Source organism: Rattus norvegicus, chromosome 2 (genome assembly GCF_036323735.1).
Source record: "Rattus norvegicus strain BN/NHsdMcwi chromosome 2, GRCr8, whole genome shotgun sequence".
NCBI lineage: Eukaryota > Metazoa > Chordata > Mammalia > Rodentia > Muridae > Rattus > Rattus norvegicus.
Window position 1 is genome coordinate 30,217,577 of NC_086020.1, and position 23,290 is coordinate 30,240,866.

Consider the following 23,290-nt stretch of genomic DNA (forward strand, 5'->3'; position numbering starts at 1 on the left):
GAGGGATACTGACAGGCAAGGAGGAAGGACAGAGTTAATCACCAGGGGCCTCAGAACACGTACACAGCTGGCCTTCCCCATGCTAAGGTTTTGCCATAGTATTTCCCTTTTCCTTCATTTTGAAAACCTCTCTGGAGGTGGTGGTACTTACCACCTCCTTCTCTTCTATGGGCTAAAAGATAATCCACAAGATGTAAGAAATGGAAGGCTTAAATTAAGTACAGTAACAAACTGAATTTTTTTCATTAGGGATATTCAACTGTGCTTCGAACCCTGACATCAGGCTCAGCTACTTTTGCCTTGGAGCTGTCTACTTATCAAGCCATGAGTCCACAAGACCAAAGGACTCTGCTCAGCCAGAGAAGTGGTTTGGCCCGTATGCTGTAGGCCCTTGGAAACGGGGAAAGCTGGGCACTTGCCAGCTTCATTCTCAGTGAGAATGCTGTTCTATTAACTGGCTGGTAAACTGCTGCTTCGCCCTGTGGAAAGAACTTGAACAAGACATGGAAGAATGGCATTGGAGCTGCCATCCTAAGACTGTTGAACCTGCTCTGCTGTAACGCACCACGGCTGGGCCCTGGTTGTCTCTCACCTCTCTGGTGCGGTGATAAAATAACCCAGTCAGGGCAGCTTATAAAAGGGTTTCTTTTCTCAACAGGAAGCTGAGATAGTCCTTCTTTAACCTCAAGCACAGAGTAGAGTGTAGACTAGATGTAGGGCCAGGCAGTGAATTCTCCAAGTTCACCTAGTGATGAACTTCCTCAGGCTACGCCACCTAAACTCCCCAAACAGCACGCTCCCTGGGAACCAAGAGTCTTTTGCCTACATGGAGGCCTGGTGCCTGTGGAGGTCAGATGTAGATGTTATGCCTCTCCCCCACCAAACTGGAATTATGGTGTGGTTATGAAGAACTGAACTCTGGTCCTCTGCAGGAACAAGTGTTCTTAAATACTTGAGCCTTCTTTCTGGCCCACCATTTCTCATTTAACCATTGCAGTGATGAGAGTACCATGCAGTGCTGGAGTTCTGAGTAGTAGTGCAAAGCTTTTTCTTTTATTTTTTTTAAGCTGCTCACATAAAAGATGTCAGTATTCAGTGTTTGATTCAGATATAGAAAGATTCAATCAATAAAAAGATAGTTTATTTAAAAAATAGCCTAACAAATATTAATTTACATGATTTCAGAATCAACATGATTAGAGCTGTAGTGCTGTAGACTTCTGTCACTTTTCCATTTTATTCTCGTAGTTACAATATCCAGTAAAGAGAGGTTGTGCAGCTATTCCGCGGCTGTAGACAGATAGACAGAGATGTTTTAGATGGGTGGCACCTTAGCAAATCCCCCACCTTTCGCAGTGATTTAATATTCTTTTTTTTTTTTTCTTTTTTTTCGGAGCTGGGGACCGAACCCAGGGCCTTGCGCTCGCTAGGCAAGCGCTCTACCGCTGAGCTAAATCCCCAACCCTGTGATTTAATATTCTAATCCAAGCTACTAACTCCTTTAAGATGGCAGTTATTCTAAAATACATCTTACAGGGGTTATTCTCCTGCAACAATGAGTGCAGTTTCTACCAATTAAATCATTAGTTCCTGGGTAACATTTTTATTTATTGCAAAACAAAAAGCTGAAGAAACTAGTTAACACTGAATGCTGGACTTCAGTACGAGATCCTGGATCGGGAAGGAAGTGTCTCACCTGACCATTCTACAGCGGTGCACTGCCAGTCGTCTGTAGGCGTTTTCCAGGTTGGTGATAATTCTAGGGCTCCAGAGCCTCTCACCAACAGCGCTTGCCCGAGGCCTGAAATTTAAAATATGTGGCTCCCAAAGCAGTTTAGATTTCTTTTGTCACCTATATAAGGAGATTCTCAAGAGCTCTCCTGCATACATGTATAATAAAAGCCAAGGCAGCCTTCAGGCCACTCGGCGCCCCTTGAATGCCTTACCATAGTCTTGGAATAAGGTTAGTTGCATCCACATATTCTCCCCATAGGCAAGCCTCTCCACCAATAACAAGTTGTTTCTGCTTCTCCGAACCTGCGTTACAATGGTTAAGGGACAGAGGTTAAGCTGTACAACACTGGTTTCCTTCCTAGAGTCATCCTACCACACCGCTCCATACCCTCCTGTAGGCAGCAGAACCTTTATTCCCACCCTGGCTCAGTGCTATTCAACATAATGGAGGGTTGTGGTGGGCTTGTGGTAGAGATGCTTTCCTAGGTCCTACACAGACTCGTGTGGACACTGCGTTCAACCTTTCCCTGCATCTCCTGTTAGTGGTGTGCCAGAAATCATAAGATGGAATATTAGCTTCATTTTAAGACTTAGATTTAGGAGGAGAGAACGGGAGTTATGGAAGAAACCAGCAGCCATGATGTCTGCTTTGCTTACCTTCAAAGTTAAGGGGCTCCGCTTTATAGTAGTTTCTCCAGTCTTGCCCGTAGCTGATCAGGTCTAAGTACCAAGGAGCAGAAAGGATGGCAGGGAAGCCGGATGCTGTGACTTGTGCTAATTCATTTAAGTAATTTTCACTTTTCCACACTTCAACTACCGTGCCCGGCTGAAGCTATTAAAGGCATTAGGTCCAGTCAATACAGTCTCACAGGTTTATGGGATCATGATTGGTAAACATACATTTCTAAGATCTTAGAAAAATCCTACATCCTTTTTTTCTTTTTGCTAATGGTCAGTGACATGTGTTATTCAAATTAACCTTTAAAGCTGAATAATTAACTTCTGTCTATAGCTAATACCTCAGAGACGGGTAAGATTTGTACCTTAGACCTATTTCTACCACACTGATGTTGTACTTAACTTGGAACAATGAGATTGTCACCAGCCCCCTAGAAAGGTAATGCTGGGGTCTTGTGAGAGATAAGTCTATCAGAAAAAATATTCCGGGGTTGGGGATTTAGCTCAGTGGTAGAGCACTTGCCTAACAAGTGCAAGGCCCTGGGTTCGGTCCCCAGCTCTGAAAAAAAAAAAAAAGAAAAGAAAAAAAAAAAAAAAGAAAAAATATTCCTTAAAAGTGTATACTGATTTACCTATTTATTATGTATATAGCATTCTGCCTGTGTATATGCCTGCACATCAAAAGACAGCATCAGATCCCATTACAGATGGTTGTGAGCCACCATGTGGTTGCCGGGAATTGAGGACCTCTGGAAGAACAGACAGTGCTCTTAACCACTGAGCCATCTCTCCAGCCCTGATTTTACATATTTTAAAACTACTAACACTATTTTTTAAAAGCTCATTTGTTGTGTTTTGCTCTTAAAAGCAAAAAGGAAATTAATTCATATTACTTCAACTTGTAAGACAGCAGGGGTTGGGGATAGAAGGGAGAAGGAAACAGCAGCGTGTGTGTGCGTGTGCATGGGTAGGTTGGCCACCTGCTCTGAGCCCCTGATTCCCCTGAGGAAGGCTCTCACTGAACCTGGAGCTGTACTGGAGGCTAGCAAGTCCCGGCGCCTGGCAGTGTTCAGCTTACAGGCACACATGTCAGCAGGCTGATGGCTGATCAGTTTTGGTCCTGTCTGACCACTGCACTGCACTGTCTGTTGGAGACTGAGATAATGTTCATCTCCTTGAGTCTGTAGCAAACAGAGAACAATGAGCCCTTCAGCCCTCCTCTGTCCATCTGTCCTGACTGCTGATGGAACATTCAACTCTGAAAACAGGTGTCCCAGTCAGGTCCTCAGGCTGGGATGGCAAACAGCCCTACCACAGAGTGGTCACGGTTCTTACCTCCACTTGATCATCAAAAACGTCTTGCCAAACAATGGAGCTCTTCTTTAAGGATGTGATAATATCCAAAATCCTAACATTGAAGACGTGGACTGTTACTTGGATCACCAGGTTAGCTCTCCTAAACCCTGTGTGTTTTCTACCCAGAACATGCCATGTTCCCTTATACCTTATAGTACCTCTTTAAACAGTGTAGCAGAATTCTCATTAATGGTGCGCATAGCCACTAATGAGACACTCACTCTTCTCAGATGTAGCTGCACTTCTGATCAAGCTCAGACTGTCCCAGAATGACTTGTGAGACCCTGCCACACATGAATAGAGGTCCCTCAGGGAACGCCTCGGGCGAACAGCCTCAACACGGAACTTCCTTCCTATCCTCTTTATAGAACCGTGGTTCTCAACCTTCCTGATGCTGCAACCCTTTAGTATAGTTGCTCATGTTGTGGTGACCACACCATAAAACTATTATTGTTGTTACTTCATAACTAATTTTGCTACTGTTATTAGTCATAATGTAAGTAGCTGATATTTCCAATGGTCTTAAAGGGGTCACAACCAACAGGTTAAGAGCCACTGGTATAGAAGAACCAAGTAAAGCTGGGTAGCAATTCACATAGCAACTCTCATGCTTTGGGACCTAGTGTAGTAGGTACTGTCTCTGAAATAGGGAGGGGTCTCAAACTCATAAAACTGTCCCAACAGAACTCTAGTAATCTCTTGGGTTTCCAAAGATTTCTTGGAAGAAAGGAAACTGGTCAGTTGTTAGCTGGCACAGATTAGCATTTAGGCAGTAACAAACACTTGAATGTCACACAGAAGCTTAATAGGAACGGTGTCAACTCTGAGCATCCCAAATGGATGGAGCAGAGTAGAGCTGCGAAGCTTTCCCTTTTTCTTTTTAAAAGAGATTTGCAACTCCACATGGCCCATGATGCCTAAGGGTGGTCTGGTCCCTATGGGGAAAAATGTGCTGATTCCTAGAGAACAGACTGTCCACCAAACTTTTGGGAAGTGGTCTGTCTGTGTTTTCTAACAAGGCAGCCACCACTTCAGTACCAATTCCCTGGCTGTGGAATGTTGGAAATGTCACTGCACTGTGTAAGGAGCAGAGATGCCCCAGGTCACTCAGGACAAAGGGAGTGAGTTCCAGCCCCTGGATAGTGCAAAAGACAAAGGGCAGCCAGAGCTCCTAGCAGGCGCATGGCTTCTCCCTCTATTTCAGTAGTTACTGCAAAATGCTTACTGCCTCCTAGGTGTTCTTGGCTCCACTCTTGCAAGCAGTGGGGAAGATGAGAAGTAAAGCAGAGAGCTAAGTCGCAGCTTGGACTTGTATGAAAACAGTGGTGATTAGGCTTTCAGATGACTTACTTTTTGATATAAAAGGATTCTAGTCTTCTAAAATTGTTGCCAAAGCCCTTTTTCTTCATGAAATTTTGGATGTTTGGGTTTGATGCCCTTAAATAAAACAGTGGGATGTTATAAACATTTTGATGTGCCCAGCTGATTATTTGAAGCAGCATGCATCTCTAACAGCAGTCATACAAAATGTTAGGTATTCAAAGGGAGTCTGAATCTTTTAGTGCAAAGTATTTGTTCCAGAAATGATTTCCCATTAGAAAAAAACAAACCCCAAAGGCTTTCCTTCCATGTCCACCCTCCATCCCAGGCACTTTACAAAGCTGAGAACTCTTACTTGAAACTGTGTCCCTACTTATTGTTCCCTTTCCACCACCAAAACTCATCTCATCCTAGTTTTTCAGGTTTCTTGAGACAATCACACTATAGTCGGGGTTGACCTTGAACTCGAAACACTCCACATCCATCCTCCTGAGCAGAGGGATTAAATACGCACCACCAAGACTGGTTACAGATTCCTTCTTCTTTTTCCCTTGAGTCAGTGTCTTACTCTATAGCTCAGGCTTGCCTTTCACCTTGGTTATAGGCATGAGCCAACATGCCCAGCTCCTACTTGATTTTCTTCCCTAAGCCTTACCTTGTTATTCCTCTCCAATGCACATATTTTAGTAATTAAAGCCCTACAAGGATTTTTACCACAAATTACCCCCTTTTAATGTGGATCCTGTATATTGATACTTTCAGAACGAAAACTGAAAAAAAATAAAGGTTTAGGGTTACCATACCAACATTCAAATTCCACTTCATCTCCTCCCAAGTGGATAAACTGGTCTGGAAACACCCTGCTGATTTCTTTGAAGAATGTGTCAAAGAATACGTATGTTGTATTTAGACTTGGGTCTACAGGTCCAACCTTTTGAGTTCTAATTTTTTGAATGAAACATGGAGTTAGAAGGTTTTTCTGACCTAGAAGAAAACAATTTATTTTTATGAGAACATCAATCACGAAGACCTGAATTTGCACATCTTTATGCTATAGATGGTCCTCCCCTTACAATGGTGTTGAATCCCAATAAATCCCATAAGCGAGGTGAAAAAATAGTAAAACAATGCATTTGACAAACTAATCCAAGTGTAACTCAGCTGCACAGCGTACTGTGCCATCTGCGTGTGCGTCTGCTTCCTGGGGCTCCTCAATCATAATATTAACCTGGGAAAGATCAATATCAAAGCATAGTTTCTATTGAGTATGACCTACTCTGATTCCATTATAACAGGAAACACTGTAACCCTTGAGCATCTGGACATTATACTGTTGACACTATAGAAATTTTATAGAGAGAAGACAACCGCATTTGCCAGTATTCACTTAGTTTCTCCCCAGGAAGACAAGAGCTGCTTTCACAGGTCTCCTTTGCTGCTTTTAGCAGACTTTGAGGGCTTATCCTCTTCACAGACTACCAGCGACTCTCAAATTTTTTCTTGAACTCCAATGCATAGTTAAATTCTCTGCTCCATACAAATAGAAACCATAGCTGCCTCTCAATATGATCTAACAAAACCCAAACTCTCGGTTTGTCTCTGCTTCCTGACTGGTCTGCCTGTGGGCCTCGACACTGTAACTCCTGAGTCCTGAGTCGGTGGTTACTGAGTTCCCTGAATGCAACATTTCCATTTCACCCTCCCAGTGTAGGACCCCCATGTCTTCTCTTTCCAATCTGTTACTTTCACAAAGGTTTTCCCTAAGTGGGACCCGAATCATGTTACTTCTCCACTCAGAGGTTTGTACTGGTGTCCAGGGCATGCTGCTAAAGCCCACAACTGTCCCCAGGAACCTCAGTGATGCCTTTCCAATTCAGTTCCCATTGTTTCCCATGTTTCCCATGATACTACTATGTACTTAACAATTATAAATGCTGGGTCCCATGCTGTATACTTTCTGTCGTTTATTTGGTGCTCAGAAATGTTAGCCCTCTTTTATAGATGGGGAAACTGGAGGTTCACCTCCAAATGACAAAATCAGGAAGCACACATGAACAGGTGGCTCCTAGAATTTGTTCCACGCCGTTCCCACTCATACTCTCTCTGCATCCCTTTCCTCTCGCTGTTCTCTCTGCCAGAACTATGAGCACATTCTGTGCTCTCCCCAAAGCGTGCATGTCAATCAATAACATGGAGTTAAGTCACCATGCTCTACTTATAATGCAGTGTTCTGCCTCACCCAACTGTGATACTCAAGGCAGGACCTAGACAGTGACGGTGAAGGGACACAAAATAGTTCATTGCATCTGTAGCACTTGTGCTCCCACTGCACAAACAACAGTTAAAAACAAAACCACCAAACTGTTAAGAGGCAAAGACCCCCTTTCCAACCTGTAAGTCAATCTCCTTACCTTTCCCCCAAGACTGTGTATGGCCGGGGCTATCGAATTCTGGTATGACTCGAATCCCTCGGAGCCGGGCATATTCAAGTACCATATGGATGTCGTTTGGTGTATAGACATGAGACAAAGAATAGCTTCCCTGTAATATTTAAGTTAAGATGTGCAAGATGGATTTGGTCCTGAAAACTTTGCTGGACCGTTTCTCTGTTATCACCGAGTATTAAACAGACCCACCTAACACTGGGTGATTCGTGGTTTCAGAACAGAAATCAATAGAAATGGTGTGAATTTCTGCCCATTGAATTCAGGATTCACTGATGGGACACTGCCCTTTTCAAGTTCAGAATCAAAACTCACCCATTATTATAAAACACAGACTTTTCTCTTTCAAGTTCTTTAATTACAATGACCTAAAAACCCATTCTCCCCCCCCCAAAAAAAACAGTAAGTAACTTAATTGTGTTTAAATATTTTTTAAATCCCCCCCCCCCCCAGCTGAGGACCGAACCCCAGGGCCTTACGCTTGCTAGGCAAGTGCTCTACCACTGAGCTAAATCCTCAACCCTGTGTTTAAATATTAACTCAGTCTCTCTGTGTCAGTTGACGAATTAGTGTTCCATATCGGTTGTAAATAACGACAAAGACAAGGTTTGGCACACGTCTCACAGTACAGATTCTGATTGCTGAAATCATCTTGACCTTTAAACCCAGGTCAAAATATAAGGGCGTGCGTTGATTGATACTGTGGAAGTAACCAGCCAAACCAAGGCAGTGCAGAGAGGCAGGGACACCACATTCTGTTGGTTTCCGTTGGTTCTTCAATAACAATAATTTACAAGAAATAAACTAACAGGCCATCCTCAGCTACACGGCAAGTTCAAGGCCAGCCTGAGAGAGAGGAGTCACTGGTTCTTGTTTTGCTATTGAGAGGCCTCTCTGTGTAGTCCCAGCTGTCCTGGAACCCACTATGTTGACTAAGCCTGTCTAGAACTTAGTGCCTCTGTGGCCCTAGATGCATGGACCTGAGATCCTGTCTTAACAAAAACGTATCCTACTTTTTGTGTGTTTTTAGGGGGAAAAAAAAGGTCATTTACATGTTTTCAAACCTATTTAAAATAAATATTCTACCATGCAACTGGATGTCTTCACTGGTCTTCATGAACTGCTCAGGTCTTCTACCTTAAGCTTCTAAATTATGTATGCCGTTCCCAGAGATTATGTTCATAATAACATTGATAGTAACAATCTGATTAATATTTATAACAACTACAAAGACGTATGGAAATAAAATGCTAAGCAACAAGCTGAAAACATTTTAAACCACAAATGCCTGGTTACCCTTTGGTTCCATTTCTAAGCAAACCACGGGGGCTACAATCTTCTAGCGAAGCTATGCCAGAGATTTTCGTACAGACAAGGACATGGCTCACTCACCTTGTTGCTTAGCTCAGGAAAAGTGATACTCTGATAAGGGAAAGACTGGTCGTCCACTATGTGCCAGTGAAGGACGTTAAACTTATTAAAAGCCATGGCATCCTGCAAGCAAACATGGGGAAAGTTACACGCCACAGAAGAATACAGTGCATATTGTGTCTGTCTACAATGGGATTGCTTCCAATCAGTGCTTCTTTCTTTCTTTCTTTCTTTCTTTCTTTCTTTCTTTCTTTCTTTCTTTCTTTCTTCTTTCTCTCTCTCTCTTTCTTTCTTTCTTCCTTTTTTTTGTAGTTTCTTTTAGTCAAGAAAGAATGAAGAGAGGATATAAATGTTCCATCACATGTAGGCCAGCATGATACATCTCTGTGCGAGCCCTCACTGTGTACAGGAGGTTGTGATGCTGCTGTACGGGAGAGCAAGCTTATGAGTTGATCACGACTCCGGGGAGCCAGGAATAGAGGCTGAGACTGTCTTAGGAAGCAGGGTGCAGGAAGAACTAGGCATCTATATTAACATAAAGCTTGCAATACCCACGTATATGAAAGGCGATAGCCCTGGGAAACGAAATTCATTATAGGCTCAATATAGGCCAAGCAAAAGCCTGGAGAAAACCTAGGCATCTTGATGTATTGAATGTAATGTATACAAGGAAGGAATAAACTGTAGAACTTATATAAAACGGATTCTAAGAAGATAAAATGTGGGGAGGATTTGGGCTAGCAGGTGACACAATGGAGAGTATCCCTTCTCTGTCCTGGGGCTGTAGGGACTTGGCTGATGCAGTTGAGGGAGGTGGAGATGACAGGGTTTTTTTATCATCAGAGAACTCAGCAAGGAAGTTACAAAGTAGTAGTAATGTATGTGCTAATTGATTCCCACTATATAGACTACCATAAACTCATAATTTTTAATACAGACCAGGGGGTTGTAAACTTGACATAAAGGGCCAGGTATTAAGAATCTCAGCTTTCGGGCAGGGTTTCTTTTGTAACCACTCCACTCTGCAAGCCATAAAGCAGTAGGTAACAAATGGTAGGGTTGGGGATTTAGCTCAGTGGTAGAGCGCTTGCCTAGCAAGCGCAAGGCCCTGGGTTCGGTCCCCAGCTCCGAAAAAAAGAAAAGAAAAAAAAAAAAGAAAAGAAAAACAAAAACAAAAAAACAGAGCAAAATAAAACAAATGGTACCACAGTTGTGAAGACAGATGGCTGTGATGTTGTCCTAAGTGTTGCTGGGGTTTTGGTTCCTAAAGCCCTCCCAGTGCGGGCTTCTCTCCGGAAAGGTGGGTCATAGAAACCAATCTTGCCTCGGGTTTCTGTCTGGGAGCTGGCCTTAATGGAATTCTCTGACCTATCTCATCTGATAGTAGGTTCTAAGATCCTACTTACTCCAGAGGGGACCTGTCCCGTACCCCAACAGAGGGATGTCTCACAGACAAGATGCTGAAGTTACAGGACTTCTGGGCTTTGCTCAGAGCCTTTGTGTCTCATCCCATTTCCTGTTGCGCAAATCTATGCAATGAAGACTCTCACACCCAAAGGACAGGCTTCTGGCTTCTACATCTCTGGACACAGGAGGTTTCAGGAGAGGGCGAACAGGCCAGTCTCCAAACCCCAAGCATAAAGACCTCTTCACCTGCAGCCCTTGCAGTGTCCTTTGTAATAAACTGGTCGTTGTGTCTCTCTAAGTTCTAGCAGTCACTCAAGGAAATTAACTGACTTGACTGGGGGTTATGGGAACGCTGATTTGTAAATTGTGATTTATATCACGAGCACAGGTAAACCTCTTGGGGTAGCCTTGAGGAGTGAGCCTTCAGTTTTTGGGATTTGACACTGTCTCCAGGTGGACAGCATTAACTGGTCTGAGGATACCCGTTTGTTGGGAGTGGGGGATGGGGTCTTTATGTTTTTTAAAGCCACAGAAAGAGTTCTTCCAGATTAACTGTGAAGTGAGAACAAGGGGTCAGCACAATCTCCTAGGCCACAGCAGCAACTAGATCTGACTCTTGGGTTGTACTAAAACAACGCATGATATAGACACAGGGGAAGATGTATACATGTATGTTCCCATAAATATACTGAACACACACATGGGTATGTCCTAGGTGTCTGTAAGGTCAGGTCAAGACATACCTTTGTTGGAATTACCCCCTGACCCCTGCAGCCCAAGTCCGGGTTTTGAAATATTGACCACTGAAAGGGTTCATTTTAAAAAAAAAAGTCTGAATCTAGACAGAGACAGTAGAACATAAGCCTGGGATATCATGGTTCCAAAAATACAGAGATTGAGGAGGACATCTCAAAAGGATAATTGAATGAATGGGCTTTTTCGTGGTCATAGTAAGGCCAACTTGACAATTATATAGGGTGTTACCAGATTGCACTCCCATCAAGCAAAATGATACTCTAGACTGAAAAAATAATGAATACACAAGATAAAATAATGAATACGCTATTGCCTTCCCATGAATATAATTTACCACTACCAAATACTAGAGGTGATAAAATTAGGGAAACCACCGCTTGGTGACCGGTCAGAGCAATGACCCTCTGACAAGGCAAGGATCATCGGTGGGTGAGCGCTGAGTATGAGGCACATACTGAGTATGAGATTTTTACATAGTCCCACCATTTCTCCCACAGGGTACTTAAGAAGCACAAGATACCCTAAAATTAACTTGACAGTGGAAAAATGTGGCAGAAGGATCTCAGCCAACTGAGGTATACATTACCCATGGTGAGACAGCGTGCCAACTGACACTATCTGAGGACTCAGCCCTGCTTCTGCTTTATTCTTGCCGGGGAAACAGGATCTTATGTGAGAAACAGATGCGCTGAGACATGTTCTAAAAGTAACTGGACTTTTAAAATATCATGATCCTTCAAAATGAGGAAAGGCAACAGCCTGGGCTGGAAGTCAATGAGGAAACAGAACAAGGAAGTTCAACACAGGTCCAAGATGGACACTGTACCACAAGCCGTGGAATTGGCACTGTGGGGTAGACAGAGGGCATGTGGGATTAGCTTCCTGCATGGAAGCTATTTTGAGATGTGTTCTTTTAATAGGAGATGCAAGCTAATATCTGAGTAACCCACTGCAGATGTTATAATAGGGAGATTCAGGCAAATACAAGCTTTAAGGAAATTGAACAAATATTTAAAATTTTTAGACCATAAGCTTCCAATTCACATATCCATAAATTTTATATTCATAAACTTACCATCGCTATATTCACGTATTCATACATTGTGTTCATGTATTCTCGATTACAGAATATATGAAAGTTCTTTGCAGCCTTCTAAAAGGCTTAGGCAGCTTACAGAGTTGGTTGACGGGTAGTAGTGGGGACGATCCAATGAAAGGCCCCAGGAAAAGGCAGTTCTAATCAACCTTCCCATCCCTCCATCCCAAGGTTCCATATAGTTTTTGGAATATTTCCAAAGGGAAAAAATCACTGCTTGACCCCTTTCTATGTCAACCAATAGCCAGTGACTGTAGCCATTTATTCCAGGTCATGTCTACAGCTGTTATCTGAGTAATGGGGGCAGGCACATAGGCCAATGGGAGTATTAAATATTAAATCTGCCTTTCTCACTAAACATAGTAGGGCATGCTGGCAACCCCATGGCTGAGGGCGCTTGAGAGCAGCCTCGGCTACACACGAAAATCCTGGCTACAAACGAACAGACAGACAGACAAAAATTCTCTTAGCAGTCTTGGCCAAATTCATGTTGTCTGTGATCCAATGACACCACAGGGAGATCCAGTTAGGTATCCCTTCATTTCACACAGGGACACTGTTATCAGAGAGGTTGTCAGGAAACCCCCAGTGCTTAGATTCAGGACAAAAAGAAACAAGTCTTTCTAGTCTTCTAAGACACATAAAGAAAGTAACCACTGGAGCAGAGGAACAATTACCTACCAGAGTTTTAAAAATTGTCTTCACAGGCAGGTAGTGTCTGGATGTATCAATTAGAATTCCTCTATGAGGGAATCTTGGAGAATCAGCAATAGTGGATTCATTGATGGTAAACTAGGAGACAAAATAAAATTTTGATGATTTTTTTAAAAGTGTTTTTCTCCTCAAGTTCAACAAAGACTACAACCATCTAAAAAGCATTGCATAAAAATGTAGGAGCCCAAAGTGCATGGCGTTGTAACTATAGTGGAGAAAGAAACTTTCAAAAGGACAGCTCAGTCGGCTACATTCTAACAACAGTGCCTATCCAACCAGCCCTGAAGATACAAAGGAATACTTACAGTCCCATAAGCGTCCTGGTAAACCAACTGGCTAAAGGTCTCCAAACCTGGGGGAAGCAAAAGGCATTGCATTATTTACGAGATAAAAAAAAAAAAAAAAAAAAGGAAATAAGGGGTTGGGGATTTAGCTCAGTGGTAGAGCACTTGCCTAACCCTGGGTTCCGTCCCCAGCTCCAAAAAAATAAATAAATAAATAAATAAATAAAATAAAATAAATAAAATAAAATAAATGTCCAAAAAGACTCATAACCACAGGAGGAATAGTTTAAAGAGCAAGTACTGCACCTACACTTTCTAAAGTGTAGCACTCCTGTAATCTCTAATGTTCCCCCAACACAAGCAATCCCACGGCTCCTGTACCCCACGGAATAAGTGCACCTGACCTCATCTTCCCAGTCCTCTCTACTTTGCTTAACACAAAAGCCACTTGAAAGGGCTGGAGAGATGGCAGTTAAGAGCACTGACTGCTCCTCCAGAGGTCCTGAGTTCAAATCCCAACAACCACATGGTGGCTCACAACCATCTGTAATGAGATCTGATGCCCTCTTCTGGTGTGTCTGAAGACAGCAACAGTGTACTTACATATATTAAATAAGTAAATCTTAAAAAAAAAAAAAAAGAACAAAAAAGCCACTTGAAAATAGTAACTCCTTAATAAATGAAGCAGGCAGAGAGGACATTTATGCTGAAGTACTGGTCATTTCAGGAAGTCCCTAAATTTGCTGGTGGCGGCCCTTGTCTTTAATGCCAACATTTGGGAGGCAGAGGCAGATGGCCTCTGAGTTTGAGGCCAACCTGGTCTACAGAGTGAGCTCCAGGACAGCCAGGGCTACACAGACAAACTTAGTCTCGAAAACCCAAAAGAAAAAAAGATAACTCCAACGCTGATCCTATTGTTGTCAGGATTGGGTGACTCCAGGGCATAGCGGTGAGTCTCCCAGTCCTCCCAGTCCTCCCTGACGAGACTGCCCTCACTCCATTTGCCCCACTCAGACACGAGCATGTGGACCCAGGAGTAGCCAGCCCAAGACACGAATGTGGTGAGCAACAGGGCTGTAGAATGTGGTTCATTGAAACCGTCTGTCTCTAGAGTGAGCGGGTGTCTCCCCATGCGGTGGTTTCTCAGACTCTCTGGGAATCACCCAGGGAACTCGCTCAGCTCAGATTCTGATGATTCAGGAGGTCTGGGGGTGAAGAAAGAGTTTACAGCACATTCCCATTTTCTACTGCTCAGATAAACCTGCTAACGGCTCTAAATCCGTAGGCATAGAAAATGGGGGAAGATGGATGCTTGCTCCTGAAGGTGACAAGAAGGAGTAGGTTGATCCCAAACCAAAGCTGAACGAACTGGGCCTACTGACGGCTCTGTGGTGTTACAGTCCAGGACTGGAGCATGAGACAAGGATGGGAGTCCTGTGAGGAGATCTGTAAGCGCTTATGAGAAAAGTCCAAGAAAACAGGACGAGAGTCTGGGACCCCAGTTTCTTCAAAAACAAAGAACTGTTCTTGGAATGTGCTTCCGAGCCTCTCCCGGGCGTGTGGATAGGAGTGAGGTCACTCTGTTACAACTGGACACTGTTATATATGTCTCTATGGAAACGTGTTTCTACCATGTAGTAGCCTGCCACCCTACTCATGTGACTCCTCTTAACCCCCAGCATATAGGTTGTCGGATACTCTGAATAAACACCTGCCAATGTTTGAAAGGTCAGCTGGGGAAGTAAAATGTATGAGTAAATAAGAAAAGTGAGTGCTTGACAGGAACGCTTTGTGTTTCTGAGCTGGCATTTCACTTCCGAGAGGATGAGGACAGGGCCCGGCTTGAACTGATCACCCACCTGGCCTATGGCCCTGGGACACACTCAGGTGAGACGCGGGTCTCTGGGGTTCAGCTTGGGCCATCTTTTGTCTGAAGGAATCTAAGTGTTCAAGCTAGTTTTTCAGTTTTGTTGTGCTTGATTTTGTAAAGCGACACCTGCTATCATTCCACTATAGAGACAATGAAACTGCACAGAACTTACCTCTTAGTGCTCCCCAAACTTCGTTGGCCTTGAGGAGAGCTACTGGTTCTTGTACAAGTAGAGAATCTGTGGAGTAAGGGTAGTGAATTTTGTTAATCCCAGAATGACGAACAAACTATATTCTACACTTTTACTGTTGGTGTTTTCACACATCCTTTTCTCTCTCCTCTGGCAAGTAGATTCCTTCACCTCAAAATACTCCAGCTTGAACTCCAGAGACCCTGCCTCTCTACACCCTGGGCATCCCTTACTCCTCCTCACCTTCTCAGGTCTGAACGCAAAGTCTTCAGTACCCAGTCGTTACTCAAACGTACCCACTTCCCCTAAGGCCAGCGAGATCACTCCCTTCTTCTATTTTCATCCGACCTACTTCCCCTTCTCAACGTCACCTGGAATCTGCCTTAAAGTTTGCTTTCTAGCTCCCCTCACTGAAATCAACTTCCACTCACTCAGTAGATCTGCATCTGTGAAGAATGGGACTCCAACCAGACATGGTGAGAGAGGAGAAATGGGCCTGTAATCCCAGCACTTAGAAGGTAGAGGCACGAGGATCATAGGTTCAAAACCACCCTGGGCCAAACAGGAAATCCCGTCTCAAAACAAAAATACCCACAAGAGTATACTGTTCTAGTTGGCTGAGCTGGGCTAAAAAGGGCCTTATCCTTCAGCCTTTGGAATCACACTCTGCTTAAGTTTGATCCACAGTAAATTTGGTCTTGATTCAGCGCAGCCACAGAGAGAGAGAGAGAGAGAGAGAGAGAGACAGAGACAGAGACAGAGACAGAGACAGAGAGACAGAGAGAGACAGAGACAGAGAGAGACAGAGACAGACAAACAGACAGACAGCACAGAAGGTACAGACACTGAGAGCTCCCGGTGCCCAAGTGCAGACTTTGCCACAGTTAAAGCTCTGGAAGCCACAGTTAATGACTTAGTGTCATATCATCTGGACAGAGTCATCGTCGTCTGCCTTCAGACTGCCGGGCAGGGAAAAGAAGAGCGTGTTACTCATGTGACACGCTCAGCTGACAGCATTCTACCAGAACAGCCTTTCCAGTCAGAAGCCCACAGTGCTGACTGAGCAAACTGTCAGACTCGGAACCAGTCTGCTACTGTGAGTGCAGTCGAAGCAGGCCTCCTTTCCCCAACATAGATGAGGTCTGTCTGCTAATATTAAGAGGACCCTGAGTAAACTCACCCCATATATACTATAAAAAAAAACTATACAGTAGCAGTATATAAATAGGACCCTGACTCGACTCATCCAGTCATATAGAAGGCTCATCTGCTAAGTACGCAGACACCTAGCTATAGAATTTTAATTTCAAAGCTAAATTCTCAGGTTTGGTAGTGACTCTGCTTGTATGTTTTGGAGGAGCAGGAAGATGGCTTTGCCTTTACAGCCATCCCTTTCTGTATGCGTTTGCACCGTGGATACCATTGTTTTAGACTATATCCATATAATACCAGTAACTAAAATACTACCCAGTCATTACTTGGGATGCCCGCCCAGTTCTTCCTACCTCCCCCAAATGACACATCCATTAGTTCTTTTCCTGGGCATCGACATACATACTTGTGTAATACAAATATATGACCTTCTCTACGTGTGAGTAACTATGTTGACGTGTAAATGGAACCTCTCCCTCTACCACTTATACAACTTCCTTCCTTGGTCCGACTCAGCAGTCTGGCAGTCTGTCTGGCAGGTGGATCAACTTCATCTGTTCAGCCAGTCCTCTACCAATGGACGGCAGGTTCATTTTGTTTAAGTCTTCGCTGCAAGGAAACATCTTTGGTATATGTGGCTACCTCTCTAAAGGAGAAATTGGTTCACTTCTAGCTCTCAGGGTACCCCGTCTTTAACGCAGAAGGTTAGGGTCTGGATTTTACATTTGGGATGCTGGTGAGTTTCCTAAAACTTACCTCAAGAAGCATTCTTTTCAGAGCACTGTTTGCAGAATACATATACATATATACATACACACACATACACACACACTCACACACACACACACACACACACACACACACACACACACACACATATATATCATTTACTGCAATGAACAGCATACATATGGACCCCCGAAATGGCAGGGGTTAATTCTGAGGGCTAGGGTGAAGGATGGGTTAATTCTCCTTCCTTCCTTTCTTCCTTCCTTCCATACTTACTACTGAATTTATGAACGCTCTACAATGACTGTATTTTATTTTTTTAAAAGGTTTATTTATTTTATGTGTACACTGTAGCTGCCATCAGACACACCAGAAGAGGGCATCAGATCCCATTACAGATGGTTGTGAGCCACCATGTGGTTGCTGGGACTTGAACTCAGGACCTCTGGAAGAGCAGCCAGTGCTCTTAACCACTGAGCCATCTCTCCAGCCCATGACTGTATTTTATAATAGGTACTTACAGGACTCATCTGATGACATACTAGGGAAGGCATCACACTGCGGTTCGAGGTTAATGAAGACCAGAAGCTTCTCTAACTGTGGTTTATCTTGAAATTTAGCAGGGCCATGATGTCTCTTGTAGAAACCAAAAATATAGTTGTAATATCTGTGGGAGAAATCCATTTAAATAATGAACCAAAGAGTATGTCTGTGCTAGTGGACAGGGAAGTCGGCGCTCAAGTCTTCTGCTAGCTCAACCCAACCACGCTTTTCCTCGATGCAGTCTAGGAACCGTCAGAGGAACTTCTGAAAACCCCGACATCCACGCTTTCAGATCAAGCTTTCTGAGGAGGAAATTCATACATGGGAATTTTGAAAGCTCTCTCACAGTCCATAGGCACTACATACACAAGGGGCACAGACAGACATACGTACCAAACACCCATATACGTAAAAGTGAATATTTTGTTAAAGTTACTATGGCAAATTATATATATATATATATATACATATATATATATATATATATATCCATAACTAAAAACTTTTAGCTGGGCAGTGGAGGTGAATGCCTCTGCTCTGGAGGCAAAGTGGGCGGATCTCTGAGTTTGAGGCCAGCCTGGTCTACAGAGTGAGTTCCAGGGCTACAGAAATAAATGTCTCAAAAATAAATAAATAAATAAATAAATAAACAAACAAATAAACAAACAAATAAATAAATAAATAAATAAATAAGAAGAGAAAGAAAAAAAGCTTTACAAATTAGGGCTGGAGAGATGGCTCACTGGTTAGGAGCACTGGCTGTTCTCCCAGAGGATGTGGGTGCAATTCCCAGCAGCCTCATAGTGATTCACAACCAATTATGATCGGCCTTAACAGGCATTGTGCACAAATGGCACATAGACGCAACCAGTCAAAACATACACATAAAATAATTTTTGTTGTTATTGGGTTTTTCATTTTGTTTTGTTTTTTATTTTTCAAGACAGGATTTCCCTGTGTAGCCCTGTCCTGGAACCCACTTGGTATGTAAGTCTGGCTTTGAACTAAGAGATCCCCTTGCCTCCCAAGTGCTGTGTTCAAAGGCATTTGCCACCACTGCCCAGCTATAAAAGAATATCTTTAAAAAATCAAAAAAGTTTAAAAGGAGCTGGGGCATGGCTCAAGTAGCACAGCTTTGATTGCGTGTGTAAGGCCCTCCTAGTACTGGTCAGGGACTGGGTGGCGGTGTCAGGGAAGAGCCACTAATTAGCTTTTAAGATCTGAGGTCTGAGTTGGGTATAAGCTAGCCTGCCAGGAACCAAAGAAATGAAACTATTCTTTTAAAACAGGAGTTCCAAGTCAGGCGTGGTGGTCCACACCTTTAATCTCACCATTAAGGAGACAGAAGCTGTTGTAAGTTTGAGGTCATTCTGGTCTACCTGTTGAGTTTGAGGCCAGCCAGGACTACACAATTCGAGCCGTCTCAAACAAAAACAAAACCCAAAATAGTGTGTTCAGTAGTTTTTCGAGGCTGAGGAAGTGGCTGTACATTCAACAGCCAAACTATCCCTGCAGAAAGCCTTGTTTGTGATGAGGCCTGGGCTCTTGCTAATAAATGTGGCTGAACTCTGAACAACTTGTATGAATGTTCACTACCTAGGGTTCCCTGAATTCACCTGCATCTCCTGAGACTTCCAACCCCACCATGCTTGCCAGCGTTTCTACTAGGATGCTCAGCCAAATGCATTCAAGGGTTAGCCACACTTTACAGCCAGCTTCCAAACAATGCCAAGTGCAATTACTAGCTGCTTCCCACACTGGCAACAAATTAGTTGGACAAATCCTTCAGGTAACAATCACCCGCACTTATTTTGAGATGGCAAGCCTGTTTTCAAGCTACCTCAGAGCTGACTCAAGCCTTTGTAACGTTTTATCCATTAACAAGTAACTCGTGCTTGCCCAAGCTCCGGGAAAATCCAGCTTCACTGTCAGCTCTAAAGCAAGCAAACTCGTTTTCAGAAGTTTTTCCGTCCAGTAGCTGGGATACAAGTCTGGATATCTCTATACTACCAGGCACTTAAGTCTTACATTTCGCTCCACCCTGGCCACAAAGCATTCCAACCCATTAGCAAATTCAACTCCAAAGGTTTTTAGAGGAGGCTTCCCGCCTTCCTGTGCCAGAGAGCACCCCGTTTCTGCAGCATGTCTCCGGACCTCTTCCACTGAGGTTTCCACACCACAGAGCCTAAAACCGCCCAACCTTAACTTTGTTTTGCACTCCCTGGTCAGCTGTTTGGTGTCCTGCAGGCAAAACAAAGTTACAGTTGTGTGCACCAGACACAGAGAATTGAAAGCAGGCTGCACAGCTAGCACCAAATTACAGTTCCCAGGGGGCAGACCCACTCGCACAGGTCTCTCATTGAGAAGGCAGAGGATGGCACATTCAAACATCATCCCAAATACAACTATCCTACAACCAATACGGCTAGCACAACCAGCTGTTAGTGGGAAGGGTTTTTAGGAACCTATCAGAGAGGAACAAGACAGAGCAACTATTGCCAAATGTTGAAAAACAATTAGAAAAGCAGATGTTACCTAAGAGCCACTTGAAAGGCCATTTGGAAACACTAAGATCTGAATACCTAACATTAGGTATGGAACAGGCTTCGAAGGGGGAGGTACCCCCCCCCACACACACACACACCACCCCAGAGTTCGGAGATTTAGAACGCTTGCTGCTCTTTCAGAGGACCCAGGCTCCATTCTCAGCACCCGCTTTAGGGGCTCACCAAAATTTCATGCACTTGGCATCCGCAGGTATATACACACACGTGGAACACATAAATTCATGCAGGCTCATAAACACATAGAGAAAAAAATTAGAAGAGATTAATGATATCTGAATTGTTGCCACATACGGAGCTGAAAGCAACATGCAACACTGGGGTTTAGCTCAGGCCCTTGAAAGATACGCATCTAAGGATGCACTCAGGAGATTCACTCTGCAGGCTAGGACTTTGTTCCCTCCCTATCTCTGGAGTCATCTCAACTGCCCTTCTGAGGCCCAACAAACTGACTCTAGCAGTGTCACGGGTTCCGCTGTTATTCGGAACCCATGCTAAGTTGGGTCCCTGAGCACCTAGGGTGCGAAGGAAGCCGCAAGAGCAGGCTTCGGTCCGCATAGGTTAGACCTAAGTTAGCGTAGCTAGCTAGTCATGCTGTCTTCCAGTCCTGTGAGACCCAAGTGGCTAGGTGATCCGTCTCTGTGCCCTAGGTCCCCTCCCCGCTGGGTGGAGCAGCTCACCGCCGAAACGCCTCCAGCAGCAGCGAGCAGGAGGGGCCCGCGGTGGAATTGGGGCTGTTGTCGATCTGGAAGTTCTCCGGGGAGATGTACAGCAGCCGCGGGAACACCTGCACCGAGCGCGGCATGGGCCACAGCGCGGGTTGCAGCCCGAAGGGGGCCACCAGGGCCAGCGACACCATCGCCACCAGCGCCTGCAGCAGCAGCCCCGGGGCGCGACGCGGGGACCCCGGCATGACTGCTCCGCGAGTCTGGCCGGGGAGAGTCTTCGGATCAACCTTCAAGCCTGGGTCGCTGGGAAGAAAGCATCCGTGCCCGGGTCACCGAGTCAGATGACCGAGCTCCCGGCCCGGGCTCCGCCTCCGAGCGGGGATTGGCCCGGAAATTGTGCTGGCTCGGTGAGGAGGCGGCCCTACACTAGCCAGGATGCTGTGTGTGTGTGGCTCACGCCTGTCACGCTTGAGGAACCCCTTTGCACAGCCCACTGACGGGCAGGACTTGTCTCTTCCTCCACTCCCCAGGCGGTGCTTTTGCCACGAAGTTTAGACGGTGGTCAACTCTGATGAATAAAACCTCCGGGTCAGAATTCTCTGGAGTTGACTCTGGAACTAAGGGGAGGTTAAAATTTATGCGTGGAAAAACAGAAATGGTGAGGGGGGTTGGGGAGAGCATTTAAAACTTCAGATGAGGGGCTGGAGAGATGGCTCAGTGGTTAAGAGCACCGACTGCTCTTCCCGAGGTCCTGAGTTCAAATCCCAGCAACCACATGGTGGCTCACAACCATCTGTAATGAGATCTGATGCCCTCTTCTGGTGTCTGAAGACAGCTACAGTGTACATATATAAATAAAATAAATACTCAGCTCCAAAATAAATAAATAAATAAATAAAATATTAAAAAAAAAAACTTCAGATGACCGCGATGGAGTACATTAATATTAAAGTGGTACAAAGAGAGTATTTCTGTAGTGGAGATTAATGTCGACGTATTCGTCGTATAATTTTCCAAAGGGAAAAGAAACCTTTAAAACGATTAGACAGGGGTTGGGGAATTAGCTCAGCGGTACCTAGCAAGCGCAAGGCCGTGGGTTCGGTTCACAGCTCCGAAAAAAAGAAAAAAAAAAAAACCCAAACGATTAGACAGAGGGAACGTGGATCAAAAATTACAAGATGTCTAAAGACACTAGGACTCAGTGGGAAGGCAACTTAGTGAATAAATGATAGAAGATAAATGATAGACGACTGCTCAGTGGGAGCTGGAGAGGTGGCTCAGCAGTTAAGAATTCACCCACTTGGGTTGGAGATTTAGCTCAGTGGTAGAGCGCTTGCCTAGGAAGCGCAAGGCCCTGGGTTCAGTCCCCAGCTCCGGAAAAAAAAAGAACAAAAAAAAAAAAAAAAAAAAAAAAGAATTCACCCACTTGCTGGCTCCCAACTGCCAGTAACTCCAGTCCAGGCGATCCTTCACCCTTCTGGTCTGAGAGCACCACGCATGCACGTGGTACAAAACACCCATACACACTGTGGTGGCTATTCCTGGTTGTCGACTTGACTATACCCGGAATGAACTATAGTCCAGAATTGGAGGAGGGCAAACCTGTGATCCGGGTCTGGAGGCTGGAAGACACATTTCTGACCTAGATCTTGACACAGAGATCTCGAAGTGTAGTGGCCATGAAAAAGCTTAGTCCCAGGCAAGGTAATGCACACCTTTAATCCTAGAAGACTGAAACAAGGAGATCTGTGAATTCAAGGTCAGCCTAGGACAGAGCAAGTCCCAGGTCCAGGCATGGTGGTATACACTTTTAATCTGGGCCACACCTTCTGCTGGAGGCCTACATAAGGACACTGGAAGAAGGAAGGTTCACTCTTCTTCACCTGCTTGCACTCCCTTGCCAGTACATCTGTTGGAACCCACTTCGTGGGACTGAGCAACCTCTAGATTCTTTTTTTTTTTTTTTTTTTTTTTTTTGGAGCTGGGGACCGAACCCCTCTACCACTGAGCTAAATCCCCAACCACAACCTCTAGATTCTTGGTGTTCCCATTCACAGCTGCCCATTGTTGGGTTAGTTGGACTACAGACTGTAAGTCATCACAATACATTCCCTTAATATATAGAGACAGTCCATAAGTTCTGTAATCCTAGAGAACCTTGACTAAAACACACATAGAAAAAAAACAAAAAAATTAAAAATATTTTTAAGATGAAGACTGTTTTTAAGTAGTTCAAAATTGGGTTGTGTAATATTTGGAGATGAACACATCTAGACATACCACCTTGTCTCTTCCCCCTCTCTTAGAACTACCAATCAGCTTTCCTCTTTTAGCTTCATTTTCTACACATTACATCATCCCAGGAACCCCAGGGCTCAGGGCCAGCTTGTCACAAGAAAATGCATGTCTGTCCC

At 44.3% G+C, this 23,290-nt stretch overlaps 2 protein-coding genes across 4 annotated transcripts in view; one reads left to right on the plus strand and one right to left on the minus strand.

The window, feature by feature from the left end:
* Positions 1-5,235, plus strand: part of Gfm2 (GTP dependent ribosome recycling factor mitochondrial 2) — a 38,749-nt gene extending 33,514 nt beyond the window's left edge. For 2 of the 3 annotated variants that reach the window (XM_017590700.2, XM_006231830.5), the window contains one exon: positions 250-5,235. In XM_017590700.2, the coding sequence (XP_017446189.1) occupies positions 250-387 (138 nt within the window). In that variant the 3' untranslated portion in view covers positions 388-5,235. The remainder of the gene's footprint in view (positions 1-249) is intronic. The other variant, NM_001100665.1, reaches the window with a different exon arrangement.
* Hexb (hexosaminidase subunit beta) lies at positions 1,032-21,195 on the minus strand. The gene is made up of 14 exons (NM_001011946.2): positions 20,889-21,195; positions 17,623-17,768; positions 15,203-15,268; positions 13,182-13,228; positions 12,844-12,954; positions 8,925-9,026; positions 7,500-7,629; positions 5,892-6,072; positions 5,119-5,205; positions 3,748-3,820; positions 2,392-2,566; positions 1,947-2,037; positions 1,697-1,801; positions 1,032-1,290 (listed from the first exon to the last, which is right to left on the minus strand). Exons 1-14 carry the CDS (start codon positions 21,119-21,121, stop codon positions 1,224-1,226), a joined length of 1,614 nt encoding a protein of 537 aa, NP_001011946.1. The 5' UTR covers positions 21,122-21,195; the 3' UTR covers positions 1,032-1,223.
* Positions 21,196-23,290: the final 2,095 nt, after the last annotated feature.

Coding starts and splice junctions, on each gene's coding strand:
- Hexb (NM_001011946.2), bottom strand. CDS start 21,121: ATGCCGGGGTCCCCGCGTCGCGCCCCGGGGCTGCTGCTGCAGGCGCTG. Junction 15,269..17,622: donor TATGTCATCAGATGAGTCCT/GTAAGTACCTAT, acceptor CTTACTCCACAG/ATTCTCTACTTGTACAAGAA. Junction 5,206..5,891: donor GAAGTGGAATTTGAATGTTG/GTATGGTAACCC, acceptor GTTTTATTTAAG/GGCATCAAACCCAAACATCC.